The sequence below is a fragment of the Astatotilapia calliptera genome, chromosome 3, assembly GCF_964374335.1.
Source record: "Astatotilapia calliptera chromosome 3, fAstCal68.1, whole genome shotgun sequence".
NCBI classification, from domain to species: domain Eukaryota; kingdom Metazoa; phylum Chordata; class Actinopteri; order Cichliformes; family Cichlidae; genus Astatotilapia; species Astatotilapia calliptera.
In genome coordinates, this window is record NC_137424.1 from 57621572 (window position 1) to 57638682 (window position 17111).

Consider the following 17111-nt stretch of genomic DNA (forward strand, 5'->3'; position numbering starts at 1 on the left):
AAACTCATGCACTAGCTCTGCCTCCTCCCACACCAGGGAGGTAATTGCTAGTTTCAGCAACTGGGAACTGGATACCTAAGTCATTTGCCTTTGCCTTTGCCTCTAAGAGAGTGGATACTCCTTAACACAACAGCCAGCAATGATAGCTAGGAGCTGGGGATGTTACTGCCAAGGTCTCCACCCTTGATCCCCTCTTGACACACATTGCATTTAACTCCTATGGCTCCTCCTGTGAATGGCAGAACTGAAAGGGAGGTCAGTGTTGGCCTCACAGGTCTCAGGCTTCACAAAATCTCTGTGTCTCACAAAAACAATATGATTTGTTTTCTAGAACATTTACTTCATCCTGTGCTGATCCTTGTTATGTTTGTAAAATGAAGCTCAACAACAAACATCACTTACTTGATGCTGACAAGTTGAAGGCTTCACTCCACTCTGTTGAAGAATATGAGTCATCTCTGCGTCGACTCTTACACGTGTAGTCTCCACTGCTGGACTCAGAAACATTGAATATCCAGTAATTATTGTGAGTCCACTGTGTGGTCTGCTTGGGTCCTCTCCATCTATACTCCCACTCAGTGGTTTCACCTCCTTCCTGCACCTCACATGTCAGACTGATCGTCTCACCGCTGAATATCTGAGGCCAGCTGGGTCGTCCTTTAACAACAACCTTATTGGAAACTGTTTACACATATTTACAGTTGAGATACAAACAAACATAAAATCAACAGAAATAATTTAATATTGAGTTGCTTGATAGTGACGAGTCAATGTACAGTAGTGTAAAAAGTGTCTTCCCCCTTCATGATTTCCTATGTCTTGTATTTTTGACTTAAATGTTTCAGATCATCCATCCATCCATTCGCTTCCGCTTATCCTTTTCAGGGTCGCGGGGGGCGCTGGAGCCTATCCCAGCTGTCATAGGGCGATCATCAGATCATCAAACAAATTTAAATGTTAAACATAGATAACAAAAGTAAACACAAATGCAGTTTCTAAATCTTTATCATTAAGTATAAAAAAATCCAAACCTTGTGTGAAAAAGCGATCGCCACCTAAACCTAATAACTGGTTAGGGCGTCCTTGGCAGCAACAACCAGATTCAGTCATTCCAAACTCTTCATTTTGCTTTTCTTAACCCATTCAGAGGTGGACTTCAGTTCAATTTTATTTTATTCATACAGCACCAAATCACAATAACATTTGCCTCAAGGTGCTTTATATTGTAAGGTGAAGACTCTACAATAATACAAAGTAAACTGAGAAAACCCCAACAACCATATGACCCCCTATGAGCAACAGTAGGAAGGGAAAACATGCTGAGCCAGACAGCCAGAGATTACTGGTGTGATCTGGATCGTTGTCCTGCTGCAGAACCCAAGTGTGCTCCAACTTGAGGTCATGAACGCATGGCTGGACATTCTCCTTCATGATGTTTTTATAAACAGCAGAATTCATGGCTCCATTTACCAAAGCAAGTCTTTCAGGTCCTGGGGCAGCAAAACAGACCTGGACCATCCCACTAACACCACCGTAGTTTACTGTTGGTGTTCCATTGCTGAAATGCTGTGTTACTTTTAAGCCAAATGTAATAGGACACACACCTTCCAATTAGTTCAACTATTTTCTCAAAGTATTTTCCTAAAAGTCTTGGGGATCATTAAAAAATTTTCTGGCAAAACTGAGACGAGCCTTAATTTTCCTCTTTTTGTTGTTGTTGTCTCTGCCATGCAGGCCATTTCTGACTAGTCTCTCTCTTAGGGTGGAGACATGAACACTGACCTTAACTGAGGCAACTGAGGCCTGACAGACCGACCTTCAGCAGGTCTGGTAGTAATATCAAGGCAGTATATAAGGCCTTGATATGGGAGTGAAACTAAACTCAGCGTTGTAATAAAAAAATGTGGTTGATCACAGTTAATAATATTATTTAACAAGGTGGGGGCTTTTTCCACACACGGCCAGGTAGGCGTGGATTTTTCCTCCTTTAACTATAAAACCTTTCGATTAGAATCTTTATTTTCTGTTTACTTGTGTTATCTGTTTCTAATGTTACACTAAACTTGATTTATGATCTGAAACATTTAAGTGTGACAAACATACAAAAAGTAGGAAATCTGGAGGGGGGCAAACGCTTGTTCACACCACTGCCCATTTCAAAGAAAACTTTTCAACTCACAGGTTATCTCAGTGGTGACATCATCACTTTTATCAGTGTAGTAAACTGGGTTTCCTCTTCTTCCTCTGCAGTGGTAGATTCCTCCTTGAGATACTCTGATTACTCCGTTTTGTTGATCATCTGTTCTCATTTGAACTTCAGTGTTTGGGTCATGTCTGAACCACTCATATTTCCAGCCAGCAGAGCTCCCCACAGAGCAGGCCAGTGTCACACTGCCCCCTACTGGTACGATAGTTGATCCTGGAGTCAGTGTGGCCCTGGGTTTACCTGCTGTTAGGGAAAATAAAATATGTATACATTATCTATTATTAAGTAATAAGAACACAGGTCCTGGCTAAAGTTTTTATTTTCAAAGCTCCTTCCATGAGCACATTAATTAAGTGTACACTCTGTTTTATAATTTAGATGAATATTTGAATTATTATATTAAGTATATTATATTTATTGGTCATGGTCACTGAGGACTTACCCAGCACAGTCAGGGAGACAGTATTACTGTTCTTTGTATAATGTGATTTCTTCATATGACCAGAGCACTGGTATTTACCAGTATCAGATGTAGACTTGATTTGTTTTCTGTAATTTTTGTATCTGTTGTACGGGATAAAGGCTCGACCATCCTTGTTGAGTTTGTATTCCCAGTCAGTGTGTTTTCCTTCCTTCATGTCACATTTGAAGCTAACAGTCTCTCCGATGAAAAAAATTGTCGAGCTGGGTTCAACAGTTAGCACAGCATCTAGAATCCAACACAAACACAACATCATTGACCTAAAACACTTTTATGTACTTTACAAATCAAAATCTGTTCTGACATGTTCATAAACTTATAAATATATTGAGAAATAAAAACAGAAATGGAAAGTGTTTCAGATTGATGCACTAAGATGAATATTTACTAAATAAATAAAAGTGCAAACTGTTCAGTCACCTTGAGCGTGTCCGCTGCAGAGGAGCGTACAGAGAACTGCAATAAAGGAAGAAACTTCACACATCATCAAACTGAAGACTCACTCAAACATGGCATCAGTCAAACACACCTGGTGTTACCAGAGGCTGCTGTGATTGGTTTAAATTATATATTTAGTGTAATATGCATCAAATTATCACTGATGAAGAAACAAACCTTTCTGAGATAAACTAAACCAGCGTCAGTGCACTGAAATCTAATCCAGTCTGCAAACAACCATGTTGAGAACAAAACATGAACTGAAATGCTGCAAATGACTGAAACTCTGTCATTTTACTAAAACATGTTCATCAGTCAATGAATCAAAGGAAGAAGTGATGCACTGACAGAATAGGCCCAGCTCACAGAGGAAAGTGGGTCCCATCCTCACATCCAGCTGTGACACGTCTGAAAACTTCTACGACTTTGTGTGAAGAGAAAGAAGAAGAAGCACACGAGACGCCGAGAACTGTGAAGAAAACAAAGACTTTAAAACTTCTTCTCTCCACTTCCTTCCTTTTATCACACCTTAACAAGCTCTGACTACAGCATGCTTTGACATGTTTGTATTTTCCTGGTGCTTCAGAAACAAATTAAGGAGATTTCTTTTTATAAAACTAAGTAATAAGAATCATTTTATCATACAGATGTGAGCTGAGTAGTGAAAGAGACAAAATGAGCAGATTACATGTCATTTTGTTTCCTTTGTCTGCTCCTCGTCTGCTTGTTGTGTTTGCTGGGAGCTTTGCCACCAATAATAGTTATTCTCACAGATGCTCCATCATGGAAATACACCATTCTGATGGGTTCAAACTGCTGTAGAAAAGCAATTTTCAAGGAGTCTTGAATTGCTTCTTCTACACTAAAAGCTGCTGCACAAAATCCTTAAATTGCTTCAAATATAAAATAAATGCATTTTCATCTAGCTTAGCCTCATAGCTTCAACTATCAGTTGACAAATAGCAGTGTCATACTCACCATAAGCAGATGTTCACATCAGTTAATCCATGCACTCTCTCACACAACAATGAAATCTGTAACTAAAAAATTGACTTTTTTTTATCTTAATTGATAAAACTGAGCTTTACTAATATAGATTATTCCATTAAACCCCTGTAAAATCTTCTGGTTTCATCATAAATTGATTTACAGGAAACGGACAACTCAAACAGTAACAGAAGTGAGTGTGAGGTGAGAGGAAGTCGTCCTTTTTTCTGAACTTGCCACTGTTGCCTTACATGTCGCTGTAAGTGGGTTTAGAGGCGTGAAACGACAGACATTTCCTGTTTCATTGCCCAAAGCAATGAGAAGTAAGCAGCAGTGTGGTATATATAAAAAGATTCCCCACTCGCCCCTGTGGGCGGTTTATCCTTCAAGCTCAGGTCCTCTACCAGAGGCCTGGGAGCTTGAGGGTCCTGCGCAGTATCTTAGCTGTTCCCAGGACTGCGCTCTTCTGGACAGAGATCTCCGATGTTGTTCCCGGGATCTGCTGGGAGTCACTGCACCTAGTGCTCCAATTACCACTGGGATCACCGTCACCTTCACCCTCCACATCCTCTCGAGCTCTTCTCTGAGCCCTTTGCACTTCTCCAGCTTCTCGTGTTCCTCCTTCCTGATGTTGCTGTCACTGGGAATCGCTACATTGATCACTACGGAAGTCCCACAGGATCTTAGCTCGGTCATTCTCCATCACCCTTGGAGGAGTCTCCCATTTTGAACTCTGGACTTCCAGGCACTTCCAGACACAGATACTCCTGTATATTATGCCGGCCACTTGGTTATGGCGTTCCATGTATGTCTTGCCTGCTAGCATCTTTCACCCTGCTGTTATGTGTCAGGGGCATCTTTACACAGCCTGTACCTGGGGTCTTGCCTGGTGTGATAGACCCCAGCCTCTATGGCTCTTGTGCTCAGAGCTTGTTCCTGTGCTGCCATGATTAGTTGACAGCATTGTTGAACGCTCCTGATCCAGGCTCATGTCAGTACAATGCAAACGCCAACAAAAAAGCTGCTGGTTACACAGCTTGACAAGGTCCTGCCACCATTAACAGGACATGGGAACAAATGTGAATTTGAGATGCCACAGTTTCCAATGGGATCCAAGGTGAGTTAAATTAAAAGGAGAGAGATCTCTTTCATGTTTTCATTGTCGTCTGTTTTTGACTTCACTAGGCAAGTCTTAAGACTTAAGATGAAACTGCACCCATTAAGTCACAAAAACTCTGACATGAAATATTAGATTTAAAATACTAACAGAAATTTTCAACACTGTATTCTGTGTTGAAAACTATCGCCCCTCCTCCTGTCCCTCAACAAAGTTTGTCCATTTGTGTGGTATAAAGGGTGTCATACATGTTCAAAGTTTTCCTGCCTCAGTACAAAGTTCCAGCAGGTCAGTATTATATAAACACTTGAAGGACTCCTCTCAGCATTTATGTTTATGTAATTTATCAACAAACACAACACACAAGACTGAAGCATATACTGTATAACATTTATATAATAAAGGTTACGTGGTTTAAACGAAACACAAAATGAGATAACAGAATAAAAAATTTGACGGCAGTTTACCAAATATGAAATAAACAAATATAAAATGTTATTAATGTACAAACCCATTTAAAAAAACAAGAGGAACAAAGATGCTTATTTGCAAAGGAAAGATCTGTAAATATAGATATAAAAACAATACATGTGTTGGGGGCGTGGTTTACGATGCTGCTGCAGGTGCGATGTACACACCTGCGCGGCGTCTGCAATCACGCCTCGCTGGCTTAAAAGTTCAGAGTTTTGGTTAACGATGTTGTTGTGGTTGTTGTGTTGAGCTGCAGTGTGTGTGTCCAGCAACCGTCAAAGAATTAATACAAGTGATCAAAATGCACTGGGTCTACTGTGTATGTTTACAACATGCAGTTCAATAAATGCTTGTGTGGAAGTGGAAAGATCCTGATCCTAACACCACACTATCACTTGCTGCTGCTGCCTATTTTTCAATGAAAGAAAATTTTTCATAAAAAAGTTGAAATCTGCTGTTAAATTCAAATGAATTAAATTTTGCTTTTGCTACATTTAGTTGGTTTTGCAGACACGTGATCATGAAGAATCAATGCAGAATTATTCAGTGTTTAAAGGTGATTTGGGACTCAGTTTATCGAGTTAATCATTACAACAACAAATCACAGTATGTAAGCTATTTTATTTCTGTATTACTAAGAGCTGGTTTTGATTTGACTTCAGAATAAACTGCTTCATCAGCTGCTGCAGGGGCTGATTTTCCTGCAAATAAAGAGATTTTTTGATGAGATGACTGCCAGTAACATCTTAATTCAAAGGCTCTACTATTTATACACTTTTTCTTGGTGTGTATAAAAGTATAAAAGTATAAAGCAGACAGCAAAATGAAAAATTTGTAATTTTTTAGATTACTTTACTTACCTTTATGTATCTTGACTTTAGCTCTGTTGTGGGAGACCTCTGCATACAACAGGCTGTAATCTAAAGAGGACAGACGATGATCAGAAAAGGTTGACTGTCTTTAATTTCCTTTATATTTATATCATTCTGTCATTCAACACCTAAACTACATGACATGACTGAAGGATGTTCTCCACACTGACTAACATTTCTCAGCATTAGATATTATCTTGTATGAGTTCATCATTATAGCGACAATGAGTCTGTTATGTCTGTGCAATTACCAAGAGCTGGTTGTGACTTGACTTCAGAATAAATGACTTCTTCAGCTGCTGCAGAGGCTGATTTTTCTGCAAATAAAGACATTATTAGTCAAAGATGATTGTCAGTAACATCTTAATTCTAAGTCCACACAGCCAGCAGGATGACAATACCTCAAATCAGCCTTTTAGACTGAGGGGTAAAAAGTGTAAACAGACAGCAAAAAGAAATGTGTGCTTTACTACTTTACTTGCCCTTGTTTCTCTTGGCTTTAGCTCTCTTGTGGGAGACCTCTGCATACAACGGGCTCTCATCTAAAGGAGGACAGACAGACGATAAACTAACTTTGGAGTAACTTTGATTTTCTTTACACTGAAATCATTTTGTCATTAAAGACCTAACTCATCACATGAACTGACTGAGGGAGGTTCTCATCTATTGAAAATGATTTTTTTTGACAGCCCGTTGTTGTATTATTTAAAAAAGCTTCTTTCACATTGTGCCTACATCAAAAACAGCCAGTGAGCATTCAGAAGGGTCTCCTCAGTGATAGATGACCCCTGATATTAGAATCACATGAAACACGAGAAGAATGATGGTGGCTAATCTCAGTTAAAATACAGATCTTTGACATGATTGGACTAAACTGAATGTATTGTCTCTGTTGAGAACAGGATTAAAATGAATCCTGTGATTATAGGTTAAGGTTTATAACCTCCAGCACCCATAAGAACATAAAAACCTTTATGGAAAAAAGTAGTTACATTAAATTACACTCTGGAAAAAGGAAAGTGGAATCTCTGAAAAGAAAAAACATATCAGCAAAGGTTTTAAATACTGAAGGAATTGGACTGATTATTAATTGTTCTTTGGTTTATTGTTTTATTGTAAAAGATTCATTATTCAAATTAAATTAAGGGAACATTCGACTATCACAGTATGAAACATTTTCATTCAAACTTCAGGGATACCTGGCTCCATTTCAGCAGCTTTGATGCAACTCAGAATGACAAGAGGTGCACTGAAGAGGAAACAACAACAAAAACCCCAAAAAGAGAATATCTTCGAGGTGGTGTTCACAGGTCATTGCTCTCTCTTTATCCCCCTGACTGACTTTTCTTGATGCTGTTGTTCAGTCGAGCTGTGCTGTGAGTACAAGTCCTAGTAAAGGTCATGAGGCCTCGTGCTGTGTTCGCAGAGTCTATTTCTAACAGTTTGATCAACAGCATGCACATGAGAATGGGCCGTCCTGGTCTGCCTGTGCAGCCTGATGGTAACGTCTCACAATACCAGCGGTTTGCACCAAAGCAGCTGAAATGGACTCACAAAGTTTTATGCTTCCTAACTACACTGATTGAAGTCCCTGAATTTTAACTTTTTAAATGTGTTCCACCTTTTTCCACTTTCTCCTCTATTTATTAGTTTATTTGTTGAACAGAGCACATTACAGCGATCAGCTGGTTTCTTGCTTTTTCTTCTTGGAGCGATAACATGAATGAAAGTCTAGTTTTTCCTTCATTTGGATACTACGGTCCAATAAAAGCATGTAAACTAGTGTATTTTGTATTGGTAGCAGAATAAATACTCACCTTTCTGAGTGATGTTTTTAAACTCAATCAAAGAATATGTGACATCCCCAGATTCAACTAAAATAGAGTTCAAACATTTACACATAAATGAGAATAATCAAAGAGTCTGCATACTTATAAACCGCTGTTTATACTTTACCATTTTTTGTGTCATCGTGGTCTTTGACTGATTCATAGAGACAAGCATCACCTACGAAACAATTAAAACTCATATACATGGATCTGATCACCTTACAAACAGAAATGTCTAAAGCAGAACTCGTCACGGTTAACGCTGACCTTGGTGAGGAGAAGCATGTTGGCTGTCTCGAGCTTCATCCTGGTTGATCGTTTGGTTTATGGTTTGATTTGTGCTGGAACATAAAATGTAGTAAAACAGTGGATTTAATAAGAAACACGGGATGAAATTCTGGTTTGATAAATAATGAGAGAGAAAATGTAAACAAACCTGGCAAAGCATGAATCTGAAAAACAAAACAGAAAAACACAATCAGATGTTTTTATTGCAAACTGTTCTGGTGCTGTACCGTTACATGCAGCGTTCAGGGTTAGATTATGCTCAGTGTAATATCAGAGAGAAATGGTTTCACCCTTTGACTGTTTGAAGCAACAACACAGCAGAAGAAGAATCAGTAAAAGTCCACAGACGAGTCCAACGATCAACAGAGCAGGAAATGAAGAGTTTCCAGTCCTGGGCACTGCTGAATAAATGAGAAGATTTAATTACATGTATGTAAACAGATTTAATGTACAACAGGCTTCACATGAAACACACACAAGAGCTGGCACTATTTCCAATACCAGAACTCCTGATCACATCTCCTCCATTCTCGTGTTATTTTACATGATTTTGTAATATGTACAAAAAAGCACAAGCGAAAGAAAATTTTCTCTGTGTAACTTGGAACCAACAGGATCTCCAGGACAGATGTCAGCTGGTGCAGTGTAATATACAATTACTTCAACTATACAGAGGCAAATCGAGGCAGTGCTGAAAGCTAATGGGGGTCCACCCAGTACCAGCAAGGTGTACCTAATAAAATGTGTAGTAGCCTTCTTAATCTCTGAGGTGTGTCCCATTGTCACAGATGTATAAAATCAAGCACGTAGCCTTCTAGGGAGCTTCTCTAAACTAAAGCAGCGTTTTATCTCAGTGTTTTTACACTTTCAGTAAAGACGGCACTGAAAACGCTAAAATTAAAAAGTGTCAGTGTTCACAAGAACGATGGTGATGCAGCCACTGTGAAATCTGCGGTAGTGTTGCAGCTGATAAGGAGCAGATATTCTGAATATTACATAAACATCATACTGAATACTGTCAAACTGGCATCAGCCCTCAATATTCACAGTAAAGCACTTTTTTCATCATCATCACTTTACGGGGTATTAGTTGGGGTCCCCAGCAGGCGGCTTGGACACTTGTGTTCATGATTACGATAACTCAGGAACATCTACTAATAATCTCAGATAAGTTCAAATCTCAGTGACCTCGAGGTCAAAGTTAGAGGTCAGGTTTTCTAAAAAGGAAGGAAATCACTTATGTTCAAGCTTACTTGCATGTACCAGGAAGCTGAGGGGCAGCACGACCATGGTGACTGAGATCAAGTATGTGTGTGTTTTATTTATGTTATCAGCTGGAAGAAAATTTCCAAGAGACTTTTAAATAGGGATGATGTAGTTTTGTCATTATTTGTTTTGTACATTTAAAGTGTTTTTCATAGACACACGTATATGATGTTTGTGTATTTCATCATCTTACTGGGGTGATGGTAATAAAGCTCAACATTAGCTTTGTACCAGCTAAATATTCACAAAGTGTCGGACAAACTACGAGGCTACAATCAGGTTGATGTCATCCTGTGCTGATCCTTGTTATGTTTGTAAAATGAAGCTCAACAACAAACATCACTTACTTGATGCTGACAAGTTGAAGGCTTCACTCCACTCTGTTGAAGAATATGAGTCATCTCTGCGTCGACTCTTACACGTGTAGTCTCCACTGCTGGACTCAGAAACATTGAATATCCAGTAATTATTGTGAGTCCACTGTGTGGTCTGGTTGGCTCCTCTCCATCTATACTCCCACTCAGTGGTTTCACCTCCTTCCTGCACCTCACATGTCAGACTGATCGTCTCACCGCTGAATATCTGAGGCCAGCTGGGTCGTCCTTTAACAACAACCTTATTGGAAACTGTTTATTAACAGTTAAGATACAAACAGAAACATCAGCTCAGCAGAGAAAACTTAACACTGTGTGTCTGAATGTGAATTTCAAACAAAAATGACTGAACTCACAGGTTATCTCAATGGTGACATCATCACTTTTATCAGTGTAGTAAACTGGGTTTCCTCTTCTTCCTCTGCAGTGGTAGATTCCTCCTTGAGATACTCTGATTACTCCGTTTTGTTGATCATCTGCTCTGATTTGAACTTCAGTTTTTTGGTCACGTCTGAACCACTCATATTTCCAGCCAGCAGAGCTCCCCACAGAGCAGGTCAGTGTCACACTGCCCCCTACTGGTACGATAGATGATCCTGGAGTCAGTGTGGCCCTGGGTTTACCTGCTGTTAGGGGAAAAGAGGAAGAAAAGAAGAAAAATGGATAAAAGACCATTTCATTTTTGTGTGAGAAAAGTTTTTTAAAAAAAATTTAATAACAACATCATTTGAAAAAAAATACTCTCTATTTCATCAATTGGATGAGTTTGAACAGGCATCACAAATTAATCGTTAAAACATCCCAGCAGTGTTAATACTGGTCTCATCCACTTTCTCCTCTCACACAGCTCTGTAATGCATTTCCATTTATAAACTACTGCTTTCCTTTTTCTGCATCAAGCCTTCCTGCTTGATTCATCAGAAGATTCTCACTAATGTAAGACTCAGATGTCAGACCACACAGAAGCAGATCATCATAGCTGCACAGACAAATCTCTACTGCAGCAGTTTAATTATGAGACTTCTAACTTTTCATTTCTTTAATTCATACCTTCAAACTTTAATATCTTGCTTTTATTTGGTATTAGTTAATCTTCTTTCAACACCATCAGAAGAAATCAAACATTTCACACATCACTGCATTAATAAAACAAACTCATCCATCATTCCTGAGATAAAATGTATAAAAACATGTAATCCATGAAGAAAATCCCTTCAAACAGTTCGGTCCCCTGTGGAGGAAAAAATGTCTGTCGCAGTCTTAAAATGTTGTTTCCACATTAGAGATGTGTTCACATTCACAGCATACAGCAGAAACTATGTTCACATCACTGGGCTCTCTACACCACTTCAGCTGCACAGACGTCACAGAGTCACCATCTCTGTTTCTAGGCTGCTACAATAAACCAGCTCAACAATGAAAACATTCGATTTCTGCTTGTAGCTCCATCAGTCACCATGACAACATCTCCATCTGAAATATTACAACAAACCTTTTCTCCACCTACTCATCTCTGTTTAACTTCCTACAAGCCTCACTGCTCTTTCTTACACACACAAACTTTACAATAAAATGACCTCAGCTTCTGTTTAGAGTAATTATCAGGAATCAGACCAAATGTCTGTTTGTCCATAATAAACTGGCTCAGGACCTATTAGTGCTTGAAAAGGATCAGTCTCAGTATGATGACTGGAGTTGGTGAGAGTGGTAGTGATGACATGGTAATATGTCTGTGAAGGTTCTCAGTCATCCAGGTCATCGTAGTCACCTTTGACTATGACATGGTAATAACAATATTTGGATGTTTTTCTTTAGTCCCATGCGTCCAATGGATTTAAAACTGTCTATAATAAGGCTACAATCAGGTTGATGTCATCCTGTGCTGATCCTTGTTATGTTTGTAAAATGAAGCTCAACAACAAACATCACTTACTTGATGCTGACAAGTTGAAGGCTTCACTCCACTCTGTTGAAGAATATGAGTCATCTCTGCGTCGACTCTTACACGTGTAGTCTCCACTGCTGGACTCAGAAACATTGAATATCCAGTAATTATTGTGAGTCCACTGTGTGGTCTGCTTGGCTCCTCTCCATCTATACTCCCACTCAGTGGTTTCACCTCCTTCCTGCACCTCACATGTCAGACTGATCGTCTCGCCGCTGAATATCTGAGGCCAGCTGGGTCGTCCTTTAACAACAACCTTATTGGAAACTGTTTATTAACAGTTAAGATACAAACAGAAACATCAGCTCAGCAGAGAAAACTTAACACTGTGTGTCTGAATGTGAATTTCAAACTAAATGACTGAACTCACAGGTTATCTCAATGGTGACATCATCACTTTTATCAGTGTAGTAAACTGGGTTTCCTCTTCTTCCTCTGCAGTGGTAGATTCCTCCTTGAGATACTCTGATTACTCCGTTTTGTTGATCATCTGTTCTGATTTGAACTTCAGTGTTTGGGTCACGTCTGAACCACTCATATTTCCAGCCAGCAGAGCTCCCCACAGAGCAGGCCAGTGTCACACTGCCCCCTACTGGTATGATAGTTGATCCTGGAGTCAGTGTGGCCCTGGGCTTACCTGCTGTTAGGGGGAAAAGGGGGAAATGCATTATTCACTATGAACTCATACAAATATAGAAAAGGGAAATTTAAAGATTTGGTTTAATGTGGTGAAACTTTCCACCCACATTACTCTTTATCATATTTTTCTATTTATTTTCTCTCTGTGTTCTTTGATTTTCTTCTCGTGTCTTTCTCAACATGTGGATATTGTTTCTGTAACTCTGGTTTAAATCTCTAAATAATCACAGTATAAATGTTTGCCTGACCTGAAAGAGTCACACTAATGTAAACTAACACAGGTCACTGCTGAAGGACACACAATGATGGTTTCACAGCTCTGTGTGGTTTTTGGTTTAAATAACAGAAACATCACTTTATTAAACTTTTCATGTTTCTTCTTTTTCTTTGTTTTAAAGTTTAGAGTCTGTGAGTATTTTATCACTGTGTGTACTGTGAGTGATGTAACAGGTAAAATCAGTTTCCTGGTTAAAGTTTATGCTTTACAGCAACAGAAACAAGTTTCCATGACAACATTATTTAGTGTACATGTCACTGACGACTTACCCGTCACAGTTACAGAGACGATGTTACTGGTCTTTGTTTTCTGTGATGTCGTCCTGTGAGCAGAGCAGCTGTATTTACCACTCTGAACTGTAGATGCAAGTTTTAAACTGAGGTCTTTGTTTGTGTTGGAGTTTAAAATTTCTTGACCATCCTTCATGACTTTGTATTCCCAGTCAGTGTGTTTTTCTTCCTTCACCTCACATTTGAAGCTAACAGTCTCTCCGATGAAAAAAATTGTCGAGCTGGGTTCAACAGTTAGCACAGCATCTAGAATCCAACACAAACGCAACATCATTGATCTGAAACACTTTTATGTACTTTACAAATCAAAATCTGTTCATAAACTTATAAATATATTGAGTAATAAAAACAGAAATGGAAAGTGTTTCAGATTGATGCACTAAGATTAATATTTACTAAATAAATAAAAGTGCAAACTGTTCAGTCACCTTGAGCGTGTCCGCTGCAGAGGAGCGTACAGAGAACTGCAATAAAGGAAGAAACTTCACACATCATCAAACTGAAGACTCACTCAAACATGGCATCAGTCAAACACACCTGGTGTTACCAGAGGCTGCTGTGATTGGTTTAAATTATATATTTAAGGTAAAATGCATCAAATTATCACTGATGAAGAAACAAACCTTTCTTAGATAAACTAAACCAGCGTCAGTGCACTGAAATCTAATCCAGTCTGCAAACAACCATGTTGAGAACAAAACATGAACTGAAATGCTGCAAATGACTGAAACTCTGTCATTTTACTAAAACATGTTCATCAGTCAATGAATCAAAGGAAGAAGTGATGCACTGACAGAATAGGCCCAGCTCACAGAGGAAAGTGGGTCCCATCCTCACATCCAGCTGTGACAGGTCTGAAAACTTCTACGACTTTGTGTGAAGAGAAAGAAGAAGAAGCACACGAGACGCTGAGAACTGTGAAGAAAACAAAGACTTTAAAACTTCTTCTCTCCGCTTCCTCCGCTTCCTTCCTTTTACTCAGAACTATCACACCTTAACAAGCTCTGTCTACAGCATGCTTTGACATGTTTGGTGCTGCAGAAACAAATTAGTGAGATTTTTATGAAACTAAGTAATAATTTACTTAGTTGTAGTTGTATCATACACATGTGAGCTGAATAATAAATAGACAAAATGAACAGATTATAAGTCCAAGTGAAGCTTTAAATGTGAAGTACTTTTGTTTTACATCCAGAAACACAACAACAACACAGCTGTCTGCACCTTCACCTGCAGGTCTCATACGCACACTGATCACATATATGCACATGTTAAACACTCTTTGTCATAAATCACATTCAGACACAGTATTAAATAAATCTAATTCTCAAAACTGTTCCACTCCTGAAACTAATAATTCATTTGAACCGTGACATGGGGAACAGGCAGAGGCAAGTTTGTGGACACTTTTAAAATATTTAATTTTCTTTTAGTTTATTTTTACTCTTTAAATTACTAAATTAATAAAATGCAGTCATAAAGTTATAAGTAAGTTTACCCTGGATGGTGAAAGTGGCCTCTATCGACTGTTTTTCTTTGTTAAGTATAGTTAAGAGTTTTGATGTATTAAACATCAAGACCATCAAAACATTTGAAATCCTGGAATAACTGCATAGGAAGTTTTCAAATTAAAGTCTTGGAGCTCGACTGACTTCTTACAGAAACAGCGATGGACATTTTGTTTCCTTTGTCTGCTCCTCGTCTGCTTGTTGTGTTTGCTGGGAGCTTTGACACCAATAATAGTTACTCTCACAGATGCTCCAGCACACAAACACGTCATTCTGATGGGTTCAAACTGCTGTAGAAAAGTGATTAAAACCATTAGCAAGCACAAGAAGAGACATTTAGTATTTTCCTCCTGCCATAGAAATATTAATCAGCTGCTGATAATTTTCAAGGAGCCACGAATCACTGATTATATTCTAAAGGCTGCTGCACAAAGTCACTACATTGCTTCAAAATACAACAAACATGTTTCCATGAAGCTTTGTAAACAGTTACAAACAGATTGATAGATGATCAGCCCAGAGACGTAACACTTACTCAGAGCAAATGGTCACAGCAGGAGAAAGCACTTTTTCCCACAACAGTGAAAACTTTCACTAAAAATACTTTATTTATCATTTTAACTGACAAACTTCACTAATGTAAAGTCATCACTGCAGAGTCTTTGAACATGAAGTTCAGTTCTGGTCAAATGTTCACTCAAATTCAGGAAGTGAGATGAAGTCCGCCTCCCTCCCTTCTCTTGTCTGTTTCCTTAAAAGTAGCTGTAACTGTTGTATTCAAAGAGATGAAAGCTGTTAACTTTGTCACTCAGTAACCACACAGTGAGCTACTTCCTGAGGCTCATGGGAAATGTTTTTGAGATCGAACAAACTTTGACTGACTTTAAAATGGCAGGTCGTTCAGACTGCAGCAGATAATCGTTCAGTTACAAGCACAGACTGAAACTCACTGAGATGAAACTGAAGAGACACTTTAACTCAAATCCAAAATCCATTTCCTGAAAATACTGTAGGAGGTTTCCATAAACTGTTTGAGAATTAGTAATCAGAGTAAATCCAGACATTACAATTCTTTAGGCTGACTACAGACAAACACTGTCAGTCTGATTGTTGGATAGCAGAGCACAGCTGGAAACAGATGTTATATGAATGCTCTAAATACATTTTTGCTTCTTGTTAGGTTTCCTGGTGAGGTGTAAGTGTGTTGTGCTAGACTTCAACGTTAGTCCCAACATCAGTGTGCCATCGTTAAAACCATTGTACAGCACACTTCATGGGCCTGATAGAAGAAGAGGAAGAAGAACGTTGCTTGGCCTCCACTTACACCTATTAACTTAGCAGATTTAAAGAAAATATCATTAAATCAGTGACTCTTTGGTTAAGCTGCAATACGATAATTGTAAATGAAGCTTATGTGTAAGTTGAGCTGCCTATGTGTAAGGAAGATCTGTAATCAGTCATCTGCTTTCCTGGCTGTTAGTCTGCCTTTCTGTTCTCTGCATCACTATCACTGTCAGTCTCTATACTTACATCATTACTCTAGTCCAATCATCTTCTTGCCCACCTTCTTTGGGCCAATCAGCCTCCACTCTGTATGGTTTAAATCTGTGCTGGGTCAGGAGGGGTGCTGAGCCTTAAGCAGAAACAGTGGTGGAGCCTGCTGAAAATCCAGACACTCTGGCCTGTTTAAAGTGCTCAAACACAGTTTGCATAGTTACAGAACTGCAACACAGAACAGCCACAGTGTGTGGCATCAAGTGTCAAACATGGAGGAAGAAGCGTGATGGTCTCTGGCTGTGTGCTGGACCCAGGGTCGGTGACTTGTGCAGAATGAGAGGCACCCTGAACCAAAACAGCTGCCACAGCATTCTGCACCACCATGCAATTCCCTCTGGTAGGTACCTAGTTGGTCAGGGTTCATAAAAGCTGAACGACAGTCCAAGCTATGCCAGAACTACCTCAGGAAAAAAGAAGATGGTAAGCTTGAAAACATGGAGTGTCCAGCACAGTATCCAAACTTTAACCCCATCAAGCTGGTTTGGGATGAACTGGACAGAAGAGTGAAAGCAAAGCAACCTACAAGTGACACACATTTATGGGAACATCTGTAACAGATATGAGAA

The 17111-nt window shown here is 39.1% G+C and overlaps 2 protein-coding genes across 3 annotated transcripts; both read right to left on the reverse strand.

The window, feature by feature from the left end:
- Positions 1 to 284: 284 nt before the first annotated feature.
- LOC145423390 (uncharacterized) lies at positions 285 to 3686 on the reverse strand. Its single transcript, XM_080295786.1, has 4 exons — positions 3108 to 3686; positions 2649 to 2915; positions 2180 to 2449; positions 285 to 681 (listed from the first exon to the last, which is right to left on the reverse strand). Exons 1-4 carry the CDS (start codon positions 3172 to 3174, stop codon positions 395 to 397), a joined length of 891 nt encoding a protein of 296 aa, XP_080151912.1. The 5' UTR covers positions 3175 to 3686; the 3' UTR covers positions 285 to 394.
- A 1921-nt stretch (positions 3687 to 5607) lies between these two features.
- Positions 5608 to 15836, reverse strand: LOC113017224 (Fc receptor-like protein 5). Of its 2 annotated transcripts, XM_080298642.1 has the most exons (16): positions 14275 to 15439; positions 13909 to 13944; positions 13460 to 13726; positions 12645 to 12914; positions 12263 to 12541; positions 10686 to 10955; positions 10303 to 10581; positions 8980 to 9090; positions 8838 to 8853; positions 8669 to 8742; positions 8529 to 8579; positions 8390 to 8446; positions 7055 to 7114; positions 6824 to 6889; positions 6561 to 6620; positions 5608 to 6401 (listed from the first exon to the last, which is right to left on the reverse strand). In XM_080298642.1, the coding sequence occupies exons 1-16, from the start codon at positions 14309 to 14311 to the stop codon at positions 6316 to 6318; spliced, it is 2019 nt and encodes a 672-aa protein (XP_080154768.1). In that variant the 5' UTR covers positions 14312 to 15439; the 3' UTR covers positions 5608 to 6315. The 2 variants fall into 2 exon arrangements, with proteins under 2 accessions (XP_080154768.1, XP_080154767.1); XM_080298641.1 differs by lacking the exons at positions 5608 to 6401; positions 6561 to 6620; positions 6824 to 6889 and adding an exon at positions 15524 to 15836 and having other exon boundaries at positions 6924 to 7114; positions 14275 to 14395.
- Between the last annotated feature and the right edge of the window lie 1275 nt (positions 15837 to 17111).